Source organism: Capricornis sumatraensis, chromosome 4 (genome assembly GCF_032405125.1).
Source record: "Capricornis sumatraensis isolate serow.1 chromosome 4, serow.2, whole genome shotgun sequence".
In the NCBI taxonomy this organism is placed as follows: domain Eukaryota; kingdom Metazoa; phylum Chordata; class Mammalia; order Artiodactyla; family Bovidae; genus Capricornis; species Capricornis sumatraensis.
The window spans coordinates 76,914,417-76,930,202 of record NC_091072.1 but is presented as its reverse complement, the minus strand read 5'-3'; the positions used below and the strand labels follow the sequence as shown (position 1 = coordinate 76,930,202).

General features: G+C 61.3%; 1 protein-coding gene across 2 annotated transcripts in view; it reads right to left on the bottom strand.

Annotated features, from left to right (window-relative positions):
- The window catches only part of COL2A1 (collagen type II alpha 1 chain), a 29,627-nt gene that overhangs the window by 1,177 nt on the left and 12,664 nt on the right, over positions 1–15,786 (bottom strand). For both annotated transcript variants that reach the window (XM_068969851.1, XM_068969852.1), the window contains 36 exons: positions 14,608–14,652; positions 14,073–14,126; positions 12,585–12,683; positions 12,262–12,306; positions 12,070–12,168; positions 11,842–11,895; positions 11,416–11,523; positions 10,767–10,820; positions 10,587–10,685; positions 10,412–10,465; positions 9,879–9,977; positions 9,435–9,488; positions 9,017–9,070; positions 8,663–8,716; positions 8,425–8,478; positions 8,141–8,185; positions 7,845–7,943; positions 7,557–7,664; positions 7,210–7,263; positions 6,856–6,909; positions 6,411–6,464; positions 6,035–6,088; positions 5,677–5,784; positions 5,147–5,200; positions 4,677–4,730; positions 3,883–4,044; positions 3,538–3,645; positions 3,241–3,348; positions 2,958–3,011; positions 2,724–2,831; positions 2,437–2,490; positions 2,175–2,282; positions 1,835–1,888; positions 1,279–1,386; positions 631–919; positions 10–197 (listed from right to left, as the gene is read on the bottom strand). In XM_068969851.1, coding sequence (XP_068825952.1) covers positions 10–197; positions 631–919; positions 1,279–1,386; positions 1,835–1,888; positions 2,175–2,282; positions 2,437–2,490; positions 2,724–2,831; positions 2,958–3,011; positions 3,241–3,348; positions 3,538–3,645; positions 3,883–4,044; positions 4,677–4,730; positions 5,147–5,200; positions 5,677–5,784; positions 6,035–6,088; positions 6,411–6,464; positions 6,856–6,909; positions 7,210–7,263; positions 7,557–7,664; positions 7,845–7,943; positions 8,141–8,185; positions 8,425–8,478; positions 8,663–8,716; positions 9,017–9,070; positions 9,435–9,488; positions 9,879–9,977; positions 10,412–10,465; positions 10,587–10,685; positions 10,767–10,820; positions 11,416–11,523; positions 11,842–11,895; positions 12,070–12,168; positions 12,262–12,306; positions 12,585–12,683; positions 14,073–14,126; positions 14,608–14,652 — 3,051 coding nt within the window. The remainder of the gene's footprint in view (positions 1–9; positions 198–630; positions 920–1,278; positions 1,387–1,834; positions 1,889–2,174; positions 2,283–2,436; positions 2,491–2,723; positions 2,832–2,957; positions 3,012–3,240; positions 3,349–3,537; positions 3,646–3,882; positions 4,045–4,676; positions 4,731–5,146; positions 5,201–5,676; positions 5,785–6,034; positions 6,089–6,410; positions 6,465–6,855; positions 6,910–7,209; positions 7,264–7,556; positions 7,665–7,844; positions 7,944–8,140; positions 8,186–8,424; positions 8,479–8,662; positions 8,717–9,016; positions 9,071–9,434; positions 9,489–9,878; positions 9,978–10,411; positions 10,466–10,586; positions 10,686–10,766; positions 10,821–11,415; positions 11,524–11,841; positions 11,896–12,069; positions 12,169–12,261; positions 12,307–12,584; positions 12,684–14,072; positions 14,127–14,607; positions 14,653–15,786) is intronic.

Sequence of the window (15,786 nt, the reverse complement as noted above, 5' to 3'; positions counted from 1 at the left end):
GGGACTCACATGGAAGCCACCGTTGATGGTTTCTCCAAACCAGATGTGTTTCTTGTCCTTGCTCTTGCTGCTCCACCAGTTCTTCTTGGGGACGCTGGCCGGGTTGGGGTAGACGCAGGTCTCGCCAGTCTCCATGTTGCAGAAAACCTTCATGGCATCCAGGGTGCAGCCCTGGTTGGGGTCGATCCAGTAGTCTCCTGCAGCGGGGAGGCAACACCCCATCGGGGCTCAGATTGGCACAGACCCTCACCCCCAAGAGGGCCAGGCCTGCCTGGAGTGACTGACAGGCCTACAGGGACACCCAGTGGGAGAGGAGCAGGGTGTGAGGGCCACACGCAGCCAAAGGGAGGGGAGAAGGAGGGAGCGGGCCAGGGGAATGTCCAGGGCTAAACAGGGGTGCAAGCGAAGGGCAGGCTTAGGGCCAGCCTGTGGATGGAACTTGACCCTGACGTCACTTCCGCCGTGTGGCCACGGCAGGACAGGGCCAAGGCTGCAGTTTCTCTGCTGTGCGATGTGGGGTGCAGGGGGACACCCACGCTAGACCCTTCCAGGTCTGACTCTGCTCCTGTGCTCTGAGCGGGGCTGGGCCCAGGGGGCTGACTGCTTGCTCTCTGTGGTGGGGGTCCTCACCGCTCTTCCACTCAGGGTGGCAGAGTTTCAGGTCTCGGCAGGTGCGAGCTGGGTTCTTGCGGGAGCCTTCAGGGCTGCGGAGGCTCTCGATCTGGTTGTTGAGGGACTTGAGTGTGGCGTCCACCTCGGCATCGTGCTGTCTCAGGTTGCCGGCTGCCTCGTCAGCCCGCATGTACTGCAGGGGGTCGGGGCCTTTCTCTCTCTGGCCGAGGCCAGCAAAGGCAGACATGTCGATGCCAGGGCCGGGGGGGCCAGGAGGGCCAGGGGGGCCAGGGTTTCCAGGAGGACCCTGCAGCACGAAACAGAAGTCAGCCAGGAATGACAGGGACGCCGCCCTTCCTGTGTCCATCCCCACCTTCTAGAATGTACCATCAATAGAATGTCTTTTTACCAGTCCCAGGAGGTTGGGGATGTGGGTGTACGTGCAATGGGACAGGACCAAGAAAACCACAAGAATCTGCCTTATTCTTTCATTAGCCCCTCTTCTGTTTCCCGAGGACCCTCTGAACCTCCGGGGGCTCCCAGGATAAAGGGTGCTGTCACATTAGCTGCAGGCGGACACCCCGAAAGAAGCCCTTAGCGTCAGAGAGCCCCAGCCTCCCAGTGCTGGGAAGGCCCTATGCAGTAGGCCGGGCTCTGCATACTCACAGCAGGGCCAGTCTCGCCGGAACGTCCACGGGGCCCAGGAGGTCCAATGGGGCCAGGGATTCCGTTAGCACCATCTTTGCCAGAGGGACCGACGGGGCCGGGAGGACCCTGCAGGCCAGGAGAGAGGCAGGCGGTGAGGAGAGAGCATCAACAAAGGGAAGGTTGGGGAGGAGCTGGCGTTGGGGAGGGGCCCTCCTAGCACTATCCACGCTGTTCCCGATTTTCCTTGCTTCTCAGTCACAGAACCCCACGCTGGCCCGTGTGTGGCCGAGAACCAGCAGGGTGGCCTCACAGCTTTCCTACCCTCCGACAAGCCTCTCTGTAAACCCTTGTTCCCAGGGGGGCTATTTGACAGCCGAGAGCCACTCGTATACTCATCCCGGGGTCTCAGGTTCTTCTCTGGCCACATTCTCACCAAGCTGGTCCCACTTCTGCTGCCCGGTGAGGTCCCCTGAGGCCAAGGCTTCCCCAGGAGCAGCCACACTCCCCTCCTCCTCAGACACCTGCCCAGAGCCCCGGCCCCACCCCGAGGGAGGGCTCACTCCCTCTCACTCACTCTGGGGCCAGAAGGACCTGCAGGACCGGAGGCACCCTGGTCTCCAGAAGGACCCTGTGCAGAAGGAAGAGGCCAAGGTCAGAGGTGAGCACAGACAGGCCCCAGGCTGGGAGGCCTTCTTGAATAGGTTTATATACACCGGGAGCTGGCTGGGACATGTATCTGCTCCCCGACCCCCAGCCCCATGGCCGTTCCACGTGCTCCACCCTCCGACTCAGAGAAGGTCCAGGCCTGGACATTTCTTAGGATCATCCCAAGTCACTTCAGCAGCCTGGGAAGCTCAAGTGGTCCCTGTGGAGCGGGAGGCCCTGGGGAGCCAAGCACAGACAGCAGCACTCACAGGGGGGCCGGGCAGACCCTGCAGACCGGTGAAGCCACGGTGTCCCTTCAGTCCCCTCTCGCCAGCCTCTCCAGTTTCTCCTTTGTCACCTCGGGGGCCTTGAGGGCCCTGGGAACGAGACACACAGACACAGGTTGGGTCAGCTCAGCCCAGAGCAAGAGCCCTCTGCCGGCTTCACCTGAGCCAAGGAGCCCCAGGTCCCTGTGGGCACCCCTCCCCACCGAGCCCGTCAGGACCCAGCGCAGGGCACTAAGATACTCACTGGCATTCCCCGGGCTCCAGCAGGTCCTGCGGGTCCCATGGGACCTTGTGCGCCCTGTGGGGGGAGTGAGGGGGCAATGTCAGAGAGCAGTTGAGGCAGGAATGGCCCACTGCTGTGTGCCCATGGCCCAACGGCCCATGGGCTGGGCACCGAGGCAGCTGCTTCACAACCCAGACCCAGGGTTGTTCCCAGGGCCTGGGGCAGGGGAGGGCGGGAGGTGGAGAGGCGCTCCCTGCCCACCCGGCCACCCTCCTGCACCACGGCTTTTACTGACTCAAGATACTCACAGCTTCTCCTCGGTCTCCCTGCTTGCCAACTGGGCCGGCGGGACCAGGAGAGCCAGGGGGCCCAGGGGCTCCGGGAGCACCCACAGCACCAGTCTCTCCACGGTCACCCTGTCAGGAGAGAGGTCCCAGGCTCAGAGAGGAACTTCCAGAGGAGGCAAGGAGGGATGTGGCTCTGACCCTGACCCTGCCAGGGTGATGAAGTGACCTTCCCACCCCACCGCACGAGACACTCACCTTGACTCCAGCCGCGCCATCTCTGCCAGGGGGGCCGTCAGCACCGGGGCTTCCCTGTGCAAAGGGGAGCAGATGCCATCAGAGCTGCTCCCACCGCCGTCCAGCCAAGGCTTTCCCAGCTAGCCTCCTCCTGCCGCCCTCCCGTGCATCCAGGTCTTAGTCTCTCTGGCCTTCTCTCTCCCGTCACGACCTTCCCATCGCATCTGGGCACTTGGGCTTGGCCCGCCTTGTCGCCCACCTGCTCCAGGGCTCCCCTGTCCCCGCAGTGGGACCCACTGCTCACCTCACGTCCAGGCTCGCCAGCAGGACCAGTCAGGCCAGGAGGACCCACAGGGCCAGGGGGACCTCGGTCTCCAGATGCTCCAGGGGCTCCCTGCTTGCCAGGCTCACCCTGGGGGCAGCAACAAGGAGGGTGAGTGCACTCTGAGGCCCCTCTCAGCCCTTCTAGGAAGACGGCTGACCGTGGGTCAGTTCCGAGGGTGTGGAGCAGGTGGCCGGGCCACCAGGGACACCCAGTGAAGACCCTCCACCTGAGCCAGGCTAGGCCGGCTCGCCTGGAGGAAGGGACGTCCCCACTTACCGAGGGGCCGGGGAGGCCGGGGAATCCTCGCTCACCACGCTGTCCAGGCAGACCAACAATGCCCCTCTGACCAGCCAGACCCTGAGGACCTGGAGGACCGTCGGGACCCTGAGCGGGGAGAGGAAGGAGGTGAGAACTTGAGAAGTGACACGCAGCCGCTGCCTATCTGTGCTGCGGCCAGCTGCCCACTGCGGGGGTCAGGTCAGTACTCCTCCTGCCCTGCAGGGCACTTTCTGCAGCACCCCCTCCTGGCAAACCCACAGCCCTGCTCCCAACTCCAGGCTCTGGGAGCCCCTGCCCTTTGCACCCCTTCCCCAGGGACCTTGGCCCTGGGGTGGGACTTACAGAAGGACCATCATCTCCAGGCTCTCCCTTCTCGCCAGGGGGTCCAGCAGGACCTTGGAGGCCAGGGTCACCAGCTCGGCCAGGGGGGCCGCTGTCTCCTCGAGCACCTTTAGGACCATCTTTTCCAGAAGGACCAGGAGGACCAGGGGGTCCAGGGTTGCCCTAGAGAAGCAAAACACAGAAACTGAGAATTCCTCTCACCCTTCCCCGTCCCTCCAGGGTGCCATGACCCTCTGGGGGCTTCCTCCACAGTAGGGGCAGCTTGGCCCCCTTGGTCCACCCCTTTCATCTTTGCTCTGCGTGAGCTCTGGACAGCCAGCCTGGCTTCCCTAGTGCCTGCACACTCTCCCTGTTCCGACTCTCCTGCTTCCTTCCCTGTGGCCTCTCTCCCACCACCCATCCTCAAGGAACTGCTCCAGTCTCGATCCCCTCAGCCCTAAGCCTCTGTGCCCACCTGCCTGCACTTGACAGTGTTGGTGAGCCCGCTGACTTATCATTTCTCCTCCCTCTGCTGTGAGCTCCCCAAGGGCAAGATGCAGACTTTCTCATAAAGCACAGTGTTTTCAGGAAATGCGTGTCCACGGTGAAGCGGAGCCAGAAGCCCATGGCCAGCACAAGGGCGCAGCCCCTGCTCCCAGCTGTGCATGCGGAGAACAGGACCCCACAGTGAGTTAACTGCTCCTCCCAGGTGTGGGCCTGGGCACAAGATGTGCATGGGGTTGGGCCAGACTCTGTGACCCTTGCCTGTGCCTCCTGCTAGGGGTAAGGTAGAAACCAGTCGGGGTGGCACTCACATTGGAGCCTGGGGGTCCGACGCGGCCAGCTGCTCCGGGGAATCCGGTAGCTCCCTATGTGAGGAGAGGGGAGACTCAGCACCTTGGACCCTCAGGAGGCCCCAGAATCAAAGGTTTTGGGGGTGGTCTCACAGGCTGGAGTGGAAAGGGGCAAGGGGCTGCAGAGCAGCCAGGGGAGTTAGAGAGGGAGAAAGGGCCCCCGGGGTGTGGCCACTGCCTCTTGCTGCGGCAGCTTCTTGCCTCTGCAGGGGAGGATTGGACTGGGGCATTCAGACTTCAGGGGCGTCCTGTCTCCCACCTGGCTGTGGGATGGGTGGGGGCAAAAGTGGGTGAGAAGGAAGGAGGTGGGGTGCAGCCTCTGGGGCCGGGCCTTCCCTGTGAGGCCAGGATGGGTGTGAGAGAAGCTGCCAACACCCCCCCTAGTGCCCTCTACCCGGCCCAGAGACAGTGAGGGTGGGGGCCTCACTTACCGGGGGGCCTTGAGCACCTCGGGCTCCTTTAGGGCCAGTCACACCAGTAGGACCCTGAGGAGGAAGGAGGGAGATAGTGAGGCCCAGTCGTCCTGACCACAGACTCCTGAAAGCCAGGATCACAGAGATGGAGCTTTGTCAGCATGAACATCCCAGCCTCGGAAGCTATCACAGGTGGGCCTGCTACCCCGACCAATAGAAGACTCATGTTCCAGGAGACCTTGGGAGGAGAAGCCCATCAGGTGTCCTCAGAGCCCAGCCAGGGTCTCCCAGGAGGCTGGCTGCTCCGTCCTGAGCCACACGCGGTACCTGCGTTCCCTCCCCCAGCCCCCACCACGCACCCACACCCGTGACAACGAAAGCAAGGGTAGCGTAGCTCCTCGAGCCTTCATCCCTGAGTACAAACTCCTCCTTCCTGAAGCCTCTGCCCTCTGCCTGGCTGCTGCCCCTGGCCCGCCCAGGCCCCTCCCCCTGCGCCCAGCCTCCCTGTCCTGTGGGGTCAGCTCCCAGGGGAGCTCAGTTTTACCCACCTGAGGCCCAGGAGCTCCAGAGGGGCCCTGAGGACCGGGGGCACCAGCGTCACCTTTCTGGCCAGCTTCTCCTTGTTCACCTTTGGCACCAGGCTGGCCATCAGCACCCTGGCTCGGGGAGGAGGAAGCCAGTGAGTGGGGGGCAAGAACTCCTCCCACAGGGCCGGGGTGAGTGTGTGTCCACCCTGGGTCTGAGCGCCTGCTCTGAGGTCGGGGCTGTCACATCGGTGTGGAGGGAAAGGAGCCATTCCCCTTCCCTTAAAGCCCTGTCCCTCCCTCCCTGCCTCGCCCTCGGGCTGGGGAATGACGCAGAGCTGAGCAGAGAGGTGTGGCAGGGGAGGTGGACAGAGATACTCACAGGGGGGCCGGCGAATCCAGCGGGTCCAGGGGGGCCTGTCTCTCCGCGTTCACCCTGTGAGGAAAGGGGCGCGGAGGCTCAGCTGCCTGCCCGCTCAGTTCCTCCTGGAGCCCAGAGCCCGCCCTGGCCCAGCCTACTGCGCAGTAACCCCGGAGAAAAGGGGTCAGGGAGCTCCATCCTAAACAAACCGAGCCAGGCCAGAAGGCCTCCTGTGGCCAGAGGTCTGGGGACCTGAAGGTCCTCCACCGTGACCACATCACGGGAGAGGGGTGTGTGCCTTCTCCCTTTCCTTTCTCATCTCTCCTCCCATCCCCAGACCCGAACTGCAGGGAGGGAGCCACGCCCCTGCAGGGCCAGGCTCCGGGCAGATACTCACCGGGGCGCCTCGAGCACCAGCAGTTCCGGCAGGACCAGGGGGTCCAACTTCTCCCTAAGGTCAGGGACAGGGAAGGACAAAAGCCAGAGATGAGGGGTGTAGGTTCAGAGGGGGCCCCTCCAGAGCAAAGTGCACCCAGGAAGCAGCCCTGACGGTGGGTGGGGGCTCCGGTCTCCCCAGCAGCCCCTTTTCTCGTTGCTTCAGCCACACCTGCACCGTCCTCAGGGCGCTGAGAAAGACACCCGTGCCCCACTCCTCTGCTTCCCTCAATGGCGCGCACCCCAGGACTCTGCTGCTAAGAAGGCCCCCACCCTCACTCCTTACAGCAGTTGGAGAGGGGGAGGGTGACAGCTGTTGACCGAGGGGAGGAGAGAGAGCAGTCTTTGGCAGGCGGTGAGAAGGAGATCTGATGGGGGCAGAGTGAAGAAAGGGTTCCATGACTCACCTTCTCACCGTTGGCACCGGCTGGGCCAGGGGGGCCAATGGGGCCAGTCAGACCCTGGGAAGAGAAGGCCGAGTGAGGGGCCGGGAAAGACAGCCAGAGATGCAGTGCCCAGCAGGGAGCCTGGGGCGCCCACACCCAGGGGCCCTTGGTGTATCCTTCCATGGCCCCCAGAACGCCCTCTCACTCCGGGGTCCCAGTGTTGACAGGGAAGTCCCTGCGGATGCCCAGCCCACACAACTGAACACAGGAGCAGGGACCACGCTCACACACAGCCCCTCCGTCCCCTGCGTGCATGGGATCCCTGCATCTGTCCCCATCCCAGCCCCAGGGAGCCTGCCACCAGCACCCACTTACTCGTCCACCGTCCTTCCCGGGCGCGCCCTCGGGGCCTTTCTCACCAACGTCACCCTGGGGAATACAGAAAACGGGCCACCTCAGGGAGGCACTCCAAGACCCCCTTTGCCAGCTCAGTGTCCCCCCTGAATGGGGGTCCAGGCGGGGTCAGAGCCTGGCCAAGAGGGGTTTGCTGTGGTCTCAGGGTGGGTGACGAGCAGTAAGTGAGATGGAGGGATGTCATTGGATGACGTCACTAAAGGTCAAACAAAGAGCCGTGGGGGGCCTCCAAGTTCCTCAAGAGGATGTCTGGGTGCCGTGCGGAGCAGGAGGGAGTCGGGGGGAGGCCTGCTCAGCCCGGTACTCACCCTGTCTCCCTTGGGTCCGGCAATACCAGCTGCTCCCCTCTCGCCGGGCATGCCCTGTAGACCTGGAGGGCCCTGAGCCCCAGGGGGGCCAGCTGGGCCAGCTGCGCCCTGTGGGGGAGAGGACTCTGTGATGGGCAGCTCCTCCTCTGGGCGCCCCAAGCCCCCTTTCCTCCCCTTCTTCCTCTGCCCAGACCCCTTTGGGTTTCACCCTCCATCCCTCCCTCCTTCCATTTTCATCCCCCAAGCCCCATCCCCTTCCACCCAGAGGACCACACCCGCCTCACTTACTTTGGGACCATCAGTGCCAGGAGTGCCGGGGAGGCCGCGGGCCCCCTGGAGGCCCTGGGAACCGGGGGAGCCACGTTCTCCGGGGAAACCTCGTTCACCCTGGAGTGGAGACACCACGGAACAGTCAGGTGGAGGCCCGAAGAGGACGGAGAGCCAGGGAGAGGCAGGGAGGTACGGGCGGAGCTGGATTGGCGGAGGCAGGGGCGCAGGCAGGACCCGGGGCTGCGGTTCTGCTGGGACAGGCAGGCCAGAACCACTCCGAGAGGCCACTTGGGAATGGCCAACAGGACACTCACCCTGGGACCCACGAGGCCGGGAGCTCCAGCTTCACCAGGAACACCCTGAAGATCAAAGAAGAATGTGAGAGAGCAAGGTTTTTCTGCCCCGGAGCCTTGGCCGAGCACCCCTCCTGCTAGCTGCGGAGCTCAGACTGTGGCAAGCTGGGCTGCGGGACCCAGACGCTCCCTGCCTCACTGAGCTCCTTGTTTCCCCTCCCGCCCTTGCCTCCTGGGCATCAGAATAGACCTTCCCACCTAAACACGCTGCAGATTCCCAGGTATTCTCAGGGCCCTGTACTCACCTGGTCACCTGGCTTTCCACCTTCACCTGGGGGGCCGGGAGGGCCAGGAAGTCCCTAGAAGCCAAGGTGACTTAGTTAGGAAAGGAGTGAGGTTGCTGCCCTGCCCTCTGGCGAGGCTGGCACAGGGCAAAAGCTGGGGTGCAGGGAAGACCCATCCCCTGGCCCCCACTGAGGGGGCGCTGCTGCCACCCCAGATCCCTGGAGAGAGAATAAACAGGAAGCCGGTCCAGCTGCCTACCTGGAACCCAGATGGCCCAGGAGCACCCTGCTCGCCTCGTTCACCAGCTGGTCCCTGCAGAGGAAAACAATGGTGAGCTGAGCCAGCTTCTGGAGAGCCTGGACGCCACATCCAGGGCTAGAGGGGCCAGGGGGCCACCCACGGCAGGCAACACCACCCTCACTGCCTGCTGTTCTCCCACCAGCGAGTGACCCGCACCCCGGACCACCAGGGCGGGGTCCACACTGCCTCTGCTCAGGCTGGGTCGCGGTCCTGGATCAGCCCAGACCCACATCTGTCAGCTCCATCACTCCCCACCTCCGCCCCCCAAGCCCCTGCCCACGGGCTACCTGGAGGGGCTGGGCGGGTACTTACAGCGGGTCCAGGGGGGCCTGCAGCACCTGTCTCACCATCTTTGCCAGGAAGACCCTAGTGGGGAGAGAGAGGGGGCGCTATCATGATACACTCCTCCAGTTCTGCAGACCCCAGCACCGGGCAGGTGCACTGTGTGGCCCAGAGTTTCCAGCCAATCCTCCGCCTGAACTCCATTTCTCCACCCGCCCTTCCCACTCCGCTCTTTTCCCTCAGTCCTCAGCACAGGAGCCTTCTCCACCTCCCCGGCTGCTGTCAGCCACCAGTCTCCTGGTGTGGACTCCCACAGGGCCCAGAGCAGCACAGGCTCAGCCATGGGCATCATGCGGCCAACCAGGGGTCCCAGGAGCATGCCCCAGGGATGCTCCCTCCCCACAGGGAGCAACAAACACCCAGGGGTGGGCAGTGGGGAGGCACTCACTCTCAGGCCAGGAGCACCAGGCAGTCCTTTCTCACCAGCTTTGCCAGGCTCACCCTGGAAGAAAGAGGGCAGGGCCATGAGGTGGAGGGCTTTGGTGGGAGTATGGGTATGGCTGGCGGGGGAGACTGGGGCGTGGGGCCACTGCCTGATGGACAACAAAGGCTAAAGTCGAGGATCAGCGCCTCTCTTATGCTCAGAGGTGTGAGCTGATAGCGCTGACCCGGGGATCAGTGTCATGGCTGAGATGTTCTGAGGGCTCTAAAGAGCCCTGGGATTCCCCTGATCACAGGCACTCCTTGGGGCGTGGGGGTCCAAGCCACCCAGAACACCATGGACCTCATTCATCACAGCCCTTGGGTTAACTCTGGGAACCAGCCCTTTCCCCAGGGGCAGGGAGGTAGCGGAACCATGTGGAAGGAAATGGAAGGGCAGGTGATTCCTTACATTGGCACCTTTGGGGCCAGGGAAACCCATGACACCAGGCTGCCCACGAGCTCCCTGAGGGCCTGGGGGTCCAGGGCGACCATCTTCACCAGGGGCTCCCTGAAAGAGAGGACACCATTCTCACCACATGGACACGAGACCACCTTTGTCCCTCTACTGAGCGCAAGCTCAGGGCAGGTCACCGGCCAGACAAAGAGCATGTAGGATTGACTAAGGTCGCAACCGGCAGCCCGCATCACACACGAGACTCCTCAGTGACAAGGCACTGCTTAGCTTAGAAGTTTTGTTCCTGAAAGTGCACACCAGGCTTTGTCTTCCCCAAAGGAAGGCCCAAACGCACAAGGGGTGGCCTTTTTAGAACTTGCAGCCACTGCATAGGCCACACCTGGCCACAGGACCCACCATCCCCTCCATTCCCCTCCCCGATTCTCAAAATTCACAGGCTGCCCCCACCCGGCTCCTGTCTCTTTTCCCACCTGCCTCCCCAAGAGTGCCCCCCAACCTCTCCCAGTGACCCCAGCGGATGGACTTACGGAAGGACCAACTTTGCCTTGAGGACCAGCATCACCAGGGCGACCAGTGAGACCCTTTGTTTAGGAGAGAGAAGGGGCTGGGTGTCAGCACAGGGTTGGAGGGACCAGGTCGGGTAGGGCGTGAGGAGTCTTCTCAGAGTTGGAAGCTGAAAACAGAAGCATCCCTGCTACCTACCCGGGCTCCAGGAAGGCCAGGCTCTCCGGGACGGCCAGGGTCACCGTTGGCTCCCTTGGGACCAGCAAGGCCACTGGGTCCTCGCTCTCCAGGGGCTCCCTACACAAGAGGAGGCAGAGGGTCAGCAGAAAGCCATTTGACCAGTGATGTGTGGACCCCAGTCCCTGTTCCCCCACTCACCTTGGGACCTGCCAGACCATCCTGACCTGGGAAACCACGGTTGCCAGGAGCGCCCTAGGAAGAAGTGGAGGGGAGAGGCAATGAGTTAGAGAGGCCCTTGACCCAACTGTGGCTGCAGAGAGCCTAGTCAGGATCCAGGTGTCAATCCCACCAACCCTCCTACTGCAGTCTCTGCAGAGCAGAAGCTATGTGCATGCATGCCTACTAAGTCACTTCAGTCACGTCTGACTCTGCGACGCTATCGACTGTAGCCTGCCAGGCTGCTCTGTTCATGGCGATTCTCCAGGCAAGAATACTGGAGTGGGTTGCCATGCCCTCTTCCAGGGGATCTTCCTGACCCAGGGATCGAACCCGTGTCTCTTACGTCTCCTGCGTTGGCAGGTGGGTTCTTTACCACTCGCGCCACCTGGGAAGCTCCAGGTGCAAGATTCTGAGAGATTAACTTCTTGGGCCTGCCCCCACCTCTTGGAAAGGAACTCCCACTGCTTCATGTCACCCAGGGGTGAGGGACACTAAGGAGTGTGGAGGTGGGTGGAAAAAAGGAATATGAGGTCCACAGACTTGGCAAAGACCCAGAGCCACAGGAACTCAACTTGTATCTCTAGGGCACACCCCAACGAGCGTGGGGAAGAACTCTTGGCCCACTTACTCTTTCTCCAGGGGGACCGGCGGGCCCAGCACCACCAGGCTCTCCACGGGCACCTCTTTTCCCTTCTTCACCAGCAGGACCAGGGGCTCCTTGGGGACCAGCAGGGCCCTGAGAACCAGCATGGCAGAGAAACAGGGTGAGTCTTTGCCTGGCCCTGGGGCAAGCACAGCCTGGCATGAGGAGGAGGTGGCTATGACTGCTGTTTCAGGGCTGGGGGGCCTGGGGAAGTGAGGTCACAAAGGGTCAGCTGGGTGAGAAGAAGTGGCCCAGTGGGCAGGCAAGCTGGTCAAGCCGAAGATGGCAGCTGAGACCGCATCAGCTTCTCTGTCACATTCATCTCTGGGTACACCCTCAGAGGGCCCAGGATAGGGGACACGCCTGCTGCGGAGGTGGGCAGTGGGCCAGGGGTGGCAGCCAGGTACTCACCGGTTCTCCCTTGGGGCCTTGTTCGCCTTTGAAGCCAGCAATACCAGGCTCACCCTTAACAAAGGAGAAAAGCAGGTTCTCACACTCGGTTCTCCCCACGGCCCTAAAAATCCTCCACCACCCCAACCCTTAAAGGCAGCCCGCTAGAGGACACTGTAGGCACAGGAAGTAGGGTGCTGGGTTTGACTCTGGGGCTGTGGGTGGGACTCAGAGTTCACTGGATCTTACCGTTTGACCTTTCGGGCCCAGAGGACCAGTTGCACCTTGAGGGCCGGGTGGACCACGGGGTCCAGGGAAGCCGGGAGCACCAGCAATGCCAGGGGCACCCTGTCAGCATGAGCAGAGAGAAGGGCATTAGGAGGGGGGCACGAGGAGGGACTGACCCCACCTGGAGGAGCTGAGTCCGAGGGCAGCACTCACAGCAGATCCCTTGGCTCCAGGGATTCCATCAGTTCCAGGGTTGCCCTGAAAAAGGAGACAGTGTCGTTATAAGATAAGCAGTGAAGAATACATTCCCACCACACATCATGCTCCCAGGCCCCTGGTCCATTCCAGGCGTGGCCCTGCTGGACACTTCAAGGGAGGATGGGTGATGGAGGGAGACGTGTCTCTAGAGACTGGTGGCTGGGTGGCAGGCATTGAGCCAGAAGGAAGGTGTGATGATTGAGGCACCAGTTGCCTCAGCAGATAGTCAAGTGTGCCAAGGCCTCAGACCCCAGACCCTTCAGGCAAAATACACTCACAGCGGCACCAGCTGGCCCAGGGGACCCAGGAGTACCAGGTTCACCACGAGGACCCTGGGCGCCTTCGGGACCTCGAGCACCGGTGGGGCCAGCTTCACCCTGGAAAGAGGCAGGGAAGGATGCGGTGAGGACAGGTCAGGGGGACACAGACCCCGTGGGCAACAGTTCAGGACAAGCTGCACACACACACCAAAAAGGGTTCCCATGCAGGCTGCCTGGCTGAGCCCGCTGACCTGATGACTTTCTACCTGCCCCGCTCTACTCTCCATCCCCCCTCCTTGGTGGCCACCACGAGCAGGCACACAGGTTCATGTTACAGGCTGGGCTTTGTGCTGGTTCCCTCAGCACTCATCAGAAAAGCCTGAGCTGGGCAGCCTGCCAGTCCAGCACTGTGGGATGATGGACAATGGCTGAGATGGGCAGGCACCTTTACCTCCCCTTTCCCACCTATTTTCTCTTTTATTGAGGCTCTTGAACATCTCAGCTCGGGGTGCCAGTGGGCGTGTATCTGGCTAATGTGAACCAGGCTCTGAGTCAAGCCTGTTTGAAGGAAGCCAGCAAGCCAGGACAAAAAGCAAGCTGGGGGACCAGCGCCCCGACACCACTTTTCCCAAAATGGGCTCTGCTTTTACTTTCATTTTTTCCTGAAAGTTACAGCTGGCTGTGAGCTGGGCTCTCTGGATGGCAGAGTCCCTGGGGAGGACTGCTGACCTGGAGGGAGGGCACGGCCTCCTCAGGTTTCTTCTCACAACATTCTTGCTTTACTTTTGTAATTATTATTTTCTAAAGGTCAGGCCCCCTCTCCTTCCGCTGTCCCTCTTCACAATGGGTCTCCTTCACCCCGCTCCTGGGGCCTCAGACACTGTCTGGTTGCCATGGAAACCCCCACAAGGGGAAAAGCAACCTGATGCCAGTGACCACATGGAGGCTCCTTATTCATCTCCTGGCGGCACCAGGAGAGAATTCCCAGGGACGCACGCGTGTTGGAATCCCTCCGGGGCCACAGGGGCCTTTCCCTGAACTGGCTGGCCTCCCACTGGCCTCTATTAATCCTTGGAAGAACTCTATTAACACGGTTTGGGAGAGACAAGCCCTGCCCCCCAAGATGAAGCAGGGGTAAGAGGGGAGGATGGAACCATCTCGCGCCCACTTCCCTCCAACTCTCTTCCGGATCTAAGTCAGCTGAACTTTGCCTTTTCTCTTCAGTTTCCTTTGGTCCCCTCCCAGGTCTCAGGGGTCCCGCCATCTTTTTCTGCCTTGTCCCACTCTGAAGCTGTAACTGTATCTCCAGCTTTTTATCATTCCATCTTACTTTCCCTTCCAGCTAGTGACTCTGCAAAACGCCTGGCTCTTTCCTTGCTTCCACAGATAGCAGTAGTGGGGCGAGGGGTGGGGGACACTCCAGAGGGAAGGCGGATCATCCGGGGGGCAGTCAGCAAGGGTTATGGGGAAAGGGGGGGGTCCTGACTCGACAAGCAGAACACGCACCTTGGCACCAGGAGCACCGGGGAAGCCAGGACCGCCAGCAGGACCCACGGGACCCTGGAGGAAGCAAGCAGATGCAGAGGTGAAGGCCCAGTCTGGGCAGACCATCTCCCGCCTCCAAAGCAAGCCACCCCTCACCTCCCATGCCTTCCCACCTTTGTACTGATATTGCTCTATATCCACTGTGGCCGAAAGTCCCTGGATGAAAATTGTCCCCGCTGCCAGTGTCCCCAAGCCTGGCTTGGGGAAACTGCGTTTCTGACGCAGTATATAGTTTCTGAATATATACATGGTGAGAAGCAAGTCATTCTTTCACCTCCCTCTCTACCCCTCCCCAGAAAAACGACCAAAAGTGTAGCTGAGAAAAATGAACCATTGCTTCAAAGCTTGTCCCCAACATACTCCCTTAGGAATGAAAAGCTGTTCCTCTTTTTCCAGGAGAATCCAGAATGTGGCCTGGATATTGAGTAAACACTGCCACTTCACTGGGCGGCTGACTGGGACTCAGGCAAACCTGCCGGGGCTGAAGTGAACTTACCGGAGGCCCTGCAGGGCCTGGTTGACCGTCATTGCCTCGAGCACCCTGTGAGCGAGAAGGAAGCAGCCGTTATGGGAGACACACACATCTCCAGTCCCTCTCACGGTGTCCCAGGGCTGAGCAGGAGGCTGGCAGGTGTGCACTGCGGGAGGAAGCAGCCCCAGGACCCTCCATGGTGCCTTTGAGAACTGGGCCTGCAGTGGGCTTGCTCTCAGCCTCAAAGAACTTGGCTAATTTTCCAGCTACTCCATCATTTTTTAAACTTCCTTTTAGACCCCGAGTATCCCCAAATTCAAGGCCATGTTATCATTTAAAGACTCAGTGAAAATGAAACAGCCAAGCATTGATTCTGACTCAGTTCTTCCTGCCTGTTGCAGCAGAAAGCTCTTTCAGGGCTTGGTTAATCTCCTTGGTCAATTCTTAGATCTGTGTCCCCATCCCCAACCCACAGAACAACCTGCTTCTATGGAAGACAGAGAAGCTGCAGGGCACCTGCTACCAGCCCAGGAAGAAGCTTGGTGATGGGGATAGGGCACTGGGCACAGTCTGAGGACCAAACTTGTCCTGAGACTTCTTTCACAGACAGCAAGGCTGCCGCTCTTCCTCTACAGGCCATGCACTTTGAGGGGGAGCGCCTCCAGGGTCTCTTTCTCGAGGCCCCTCCGGGTCCCGGGAATCATTAGGCTGGGTGGAGCTGGGCCGAGCACCTGGTCCTTGGAGGACCTCAGCTGAGCCCCGCCTGCCTGCCTCTGCCTCTCCTGGGAAGCTGAAGAAGGATGCTTTAGGGGGAGCTCCTGTTTTAAATAAGACTCAAGTCTTTCTCTTGGCTGTGGTCCATTTCTCATGACTGAGACTCTCCTGGTTGGCATTAACCAGGGAAGCAGGAGAAGACTTAACAGAGGAAAATGTCACAGGGAACATAAACCCTCAGCATTGGCCAGAGCCCCTTCTGGGCTGGCTGCTTCGCAAAGTACCCTCCCTCCAGGGGTCAGCCAGAGGAGAGGCCTGGGCTGCGTGTGAGCAAGGGGAGTGTGGTGCTGCCCAAGAGGCCAAAGTTGGATGGGCATCCAGGGCTGCCCCCTGCAGGAAAGCTGGGGAGTGGGTACCATCTGGCCCAAGGTGGGGGGCACATGACCACAGCCCAGCCCAGCCCCTGGCCAGGCCTGGACACCAGGCCTG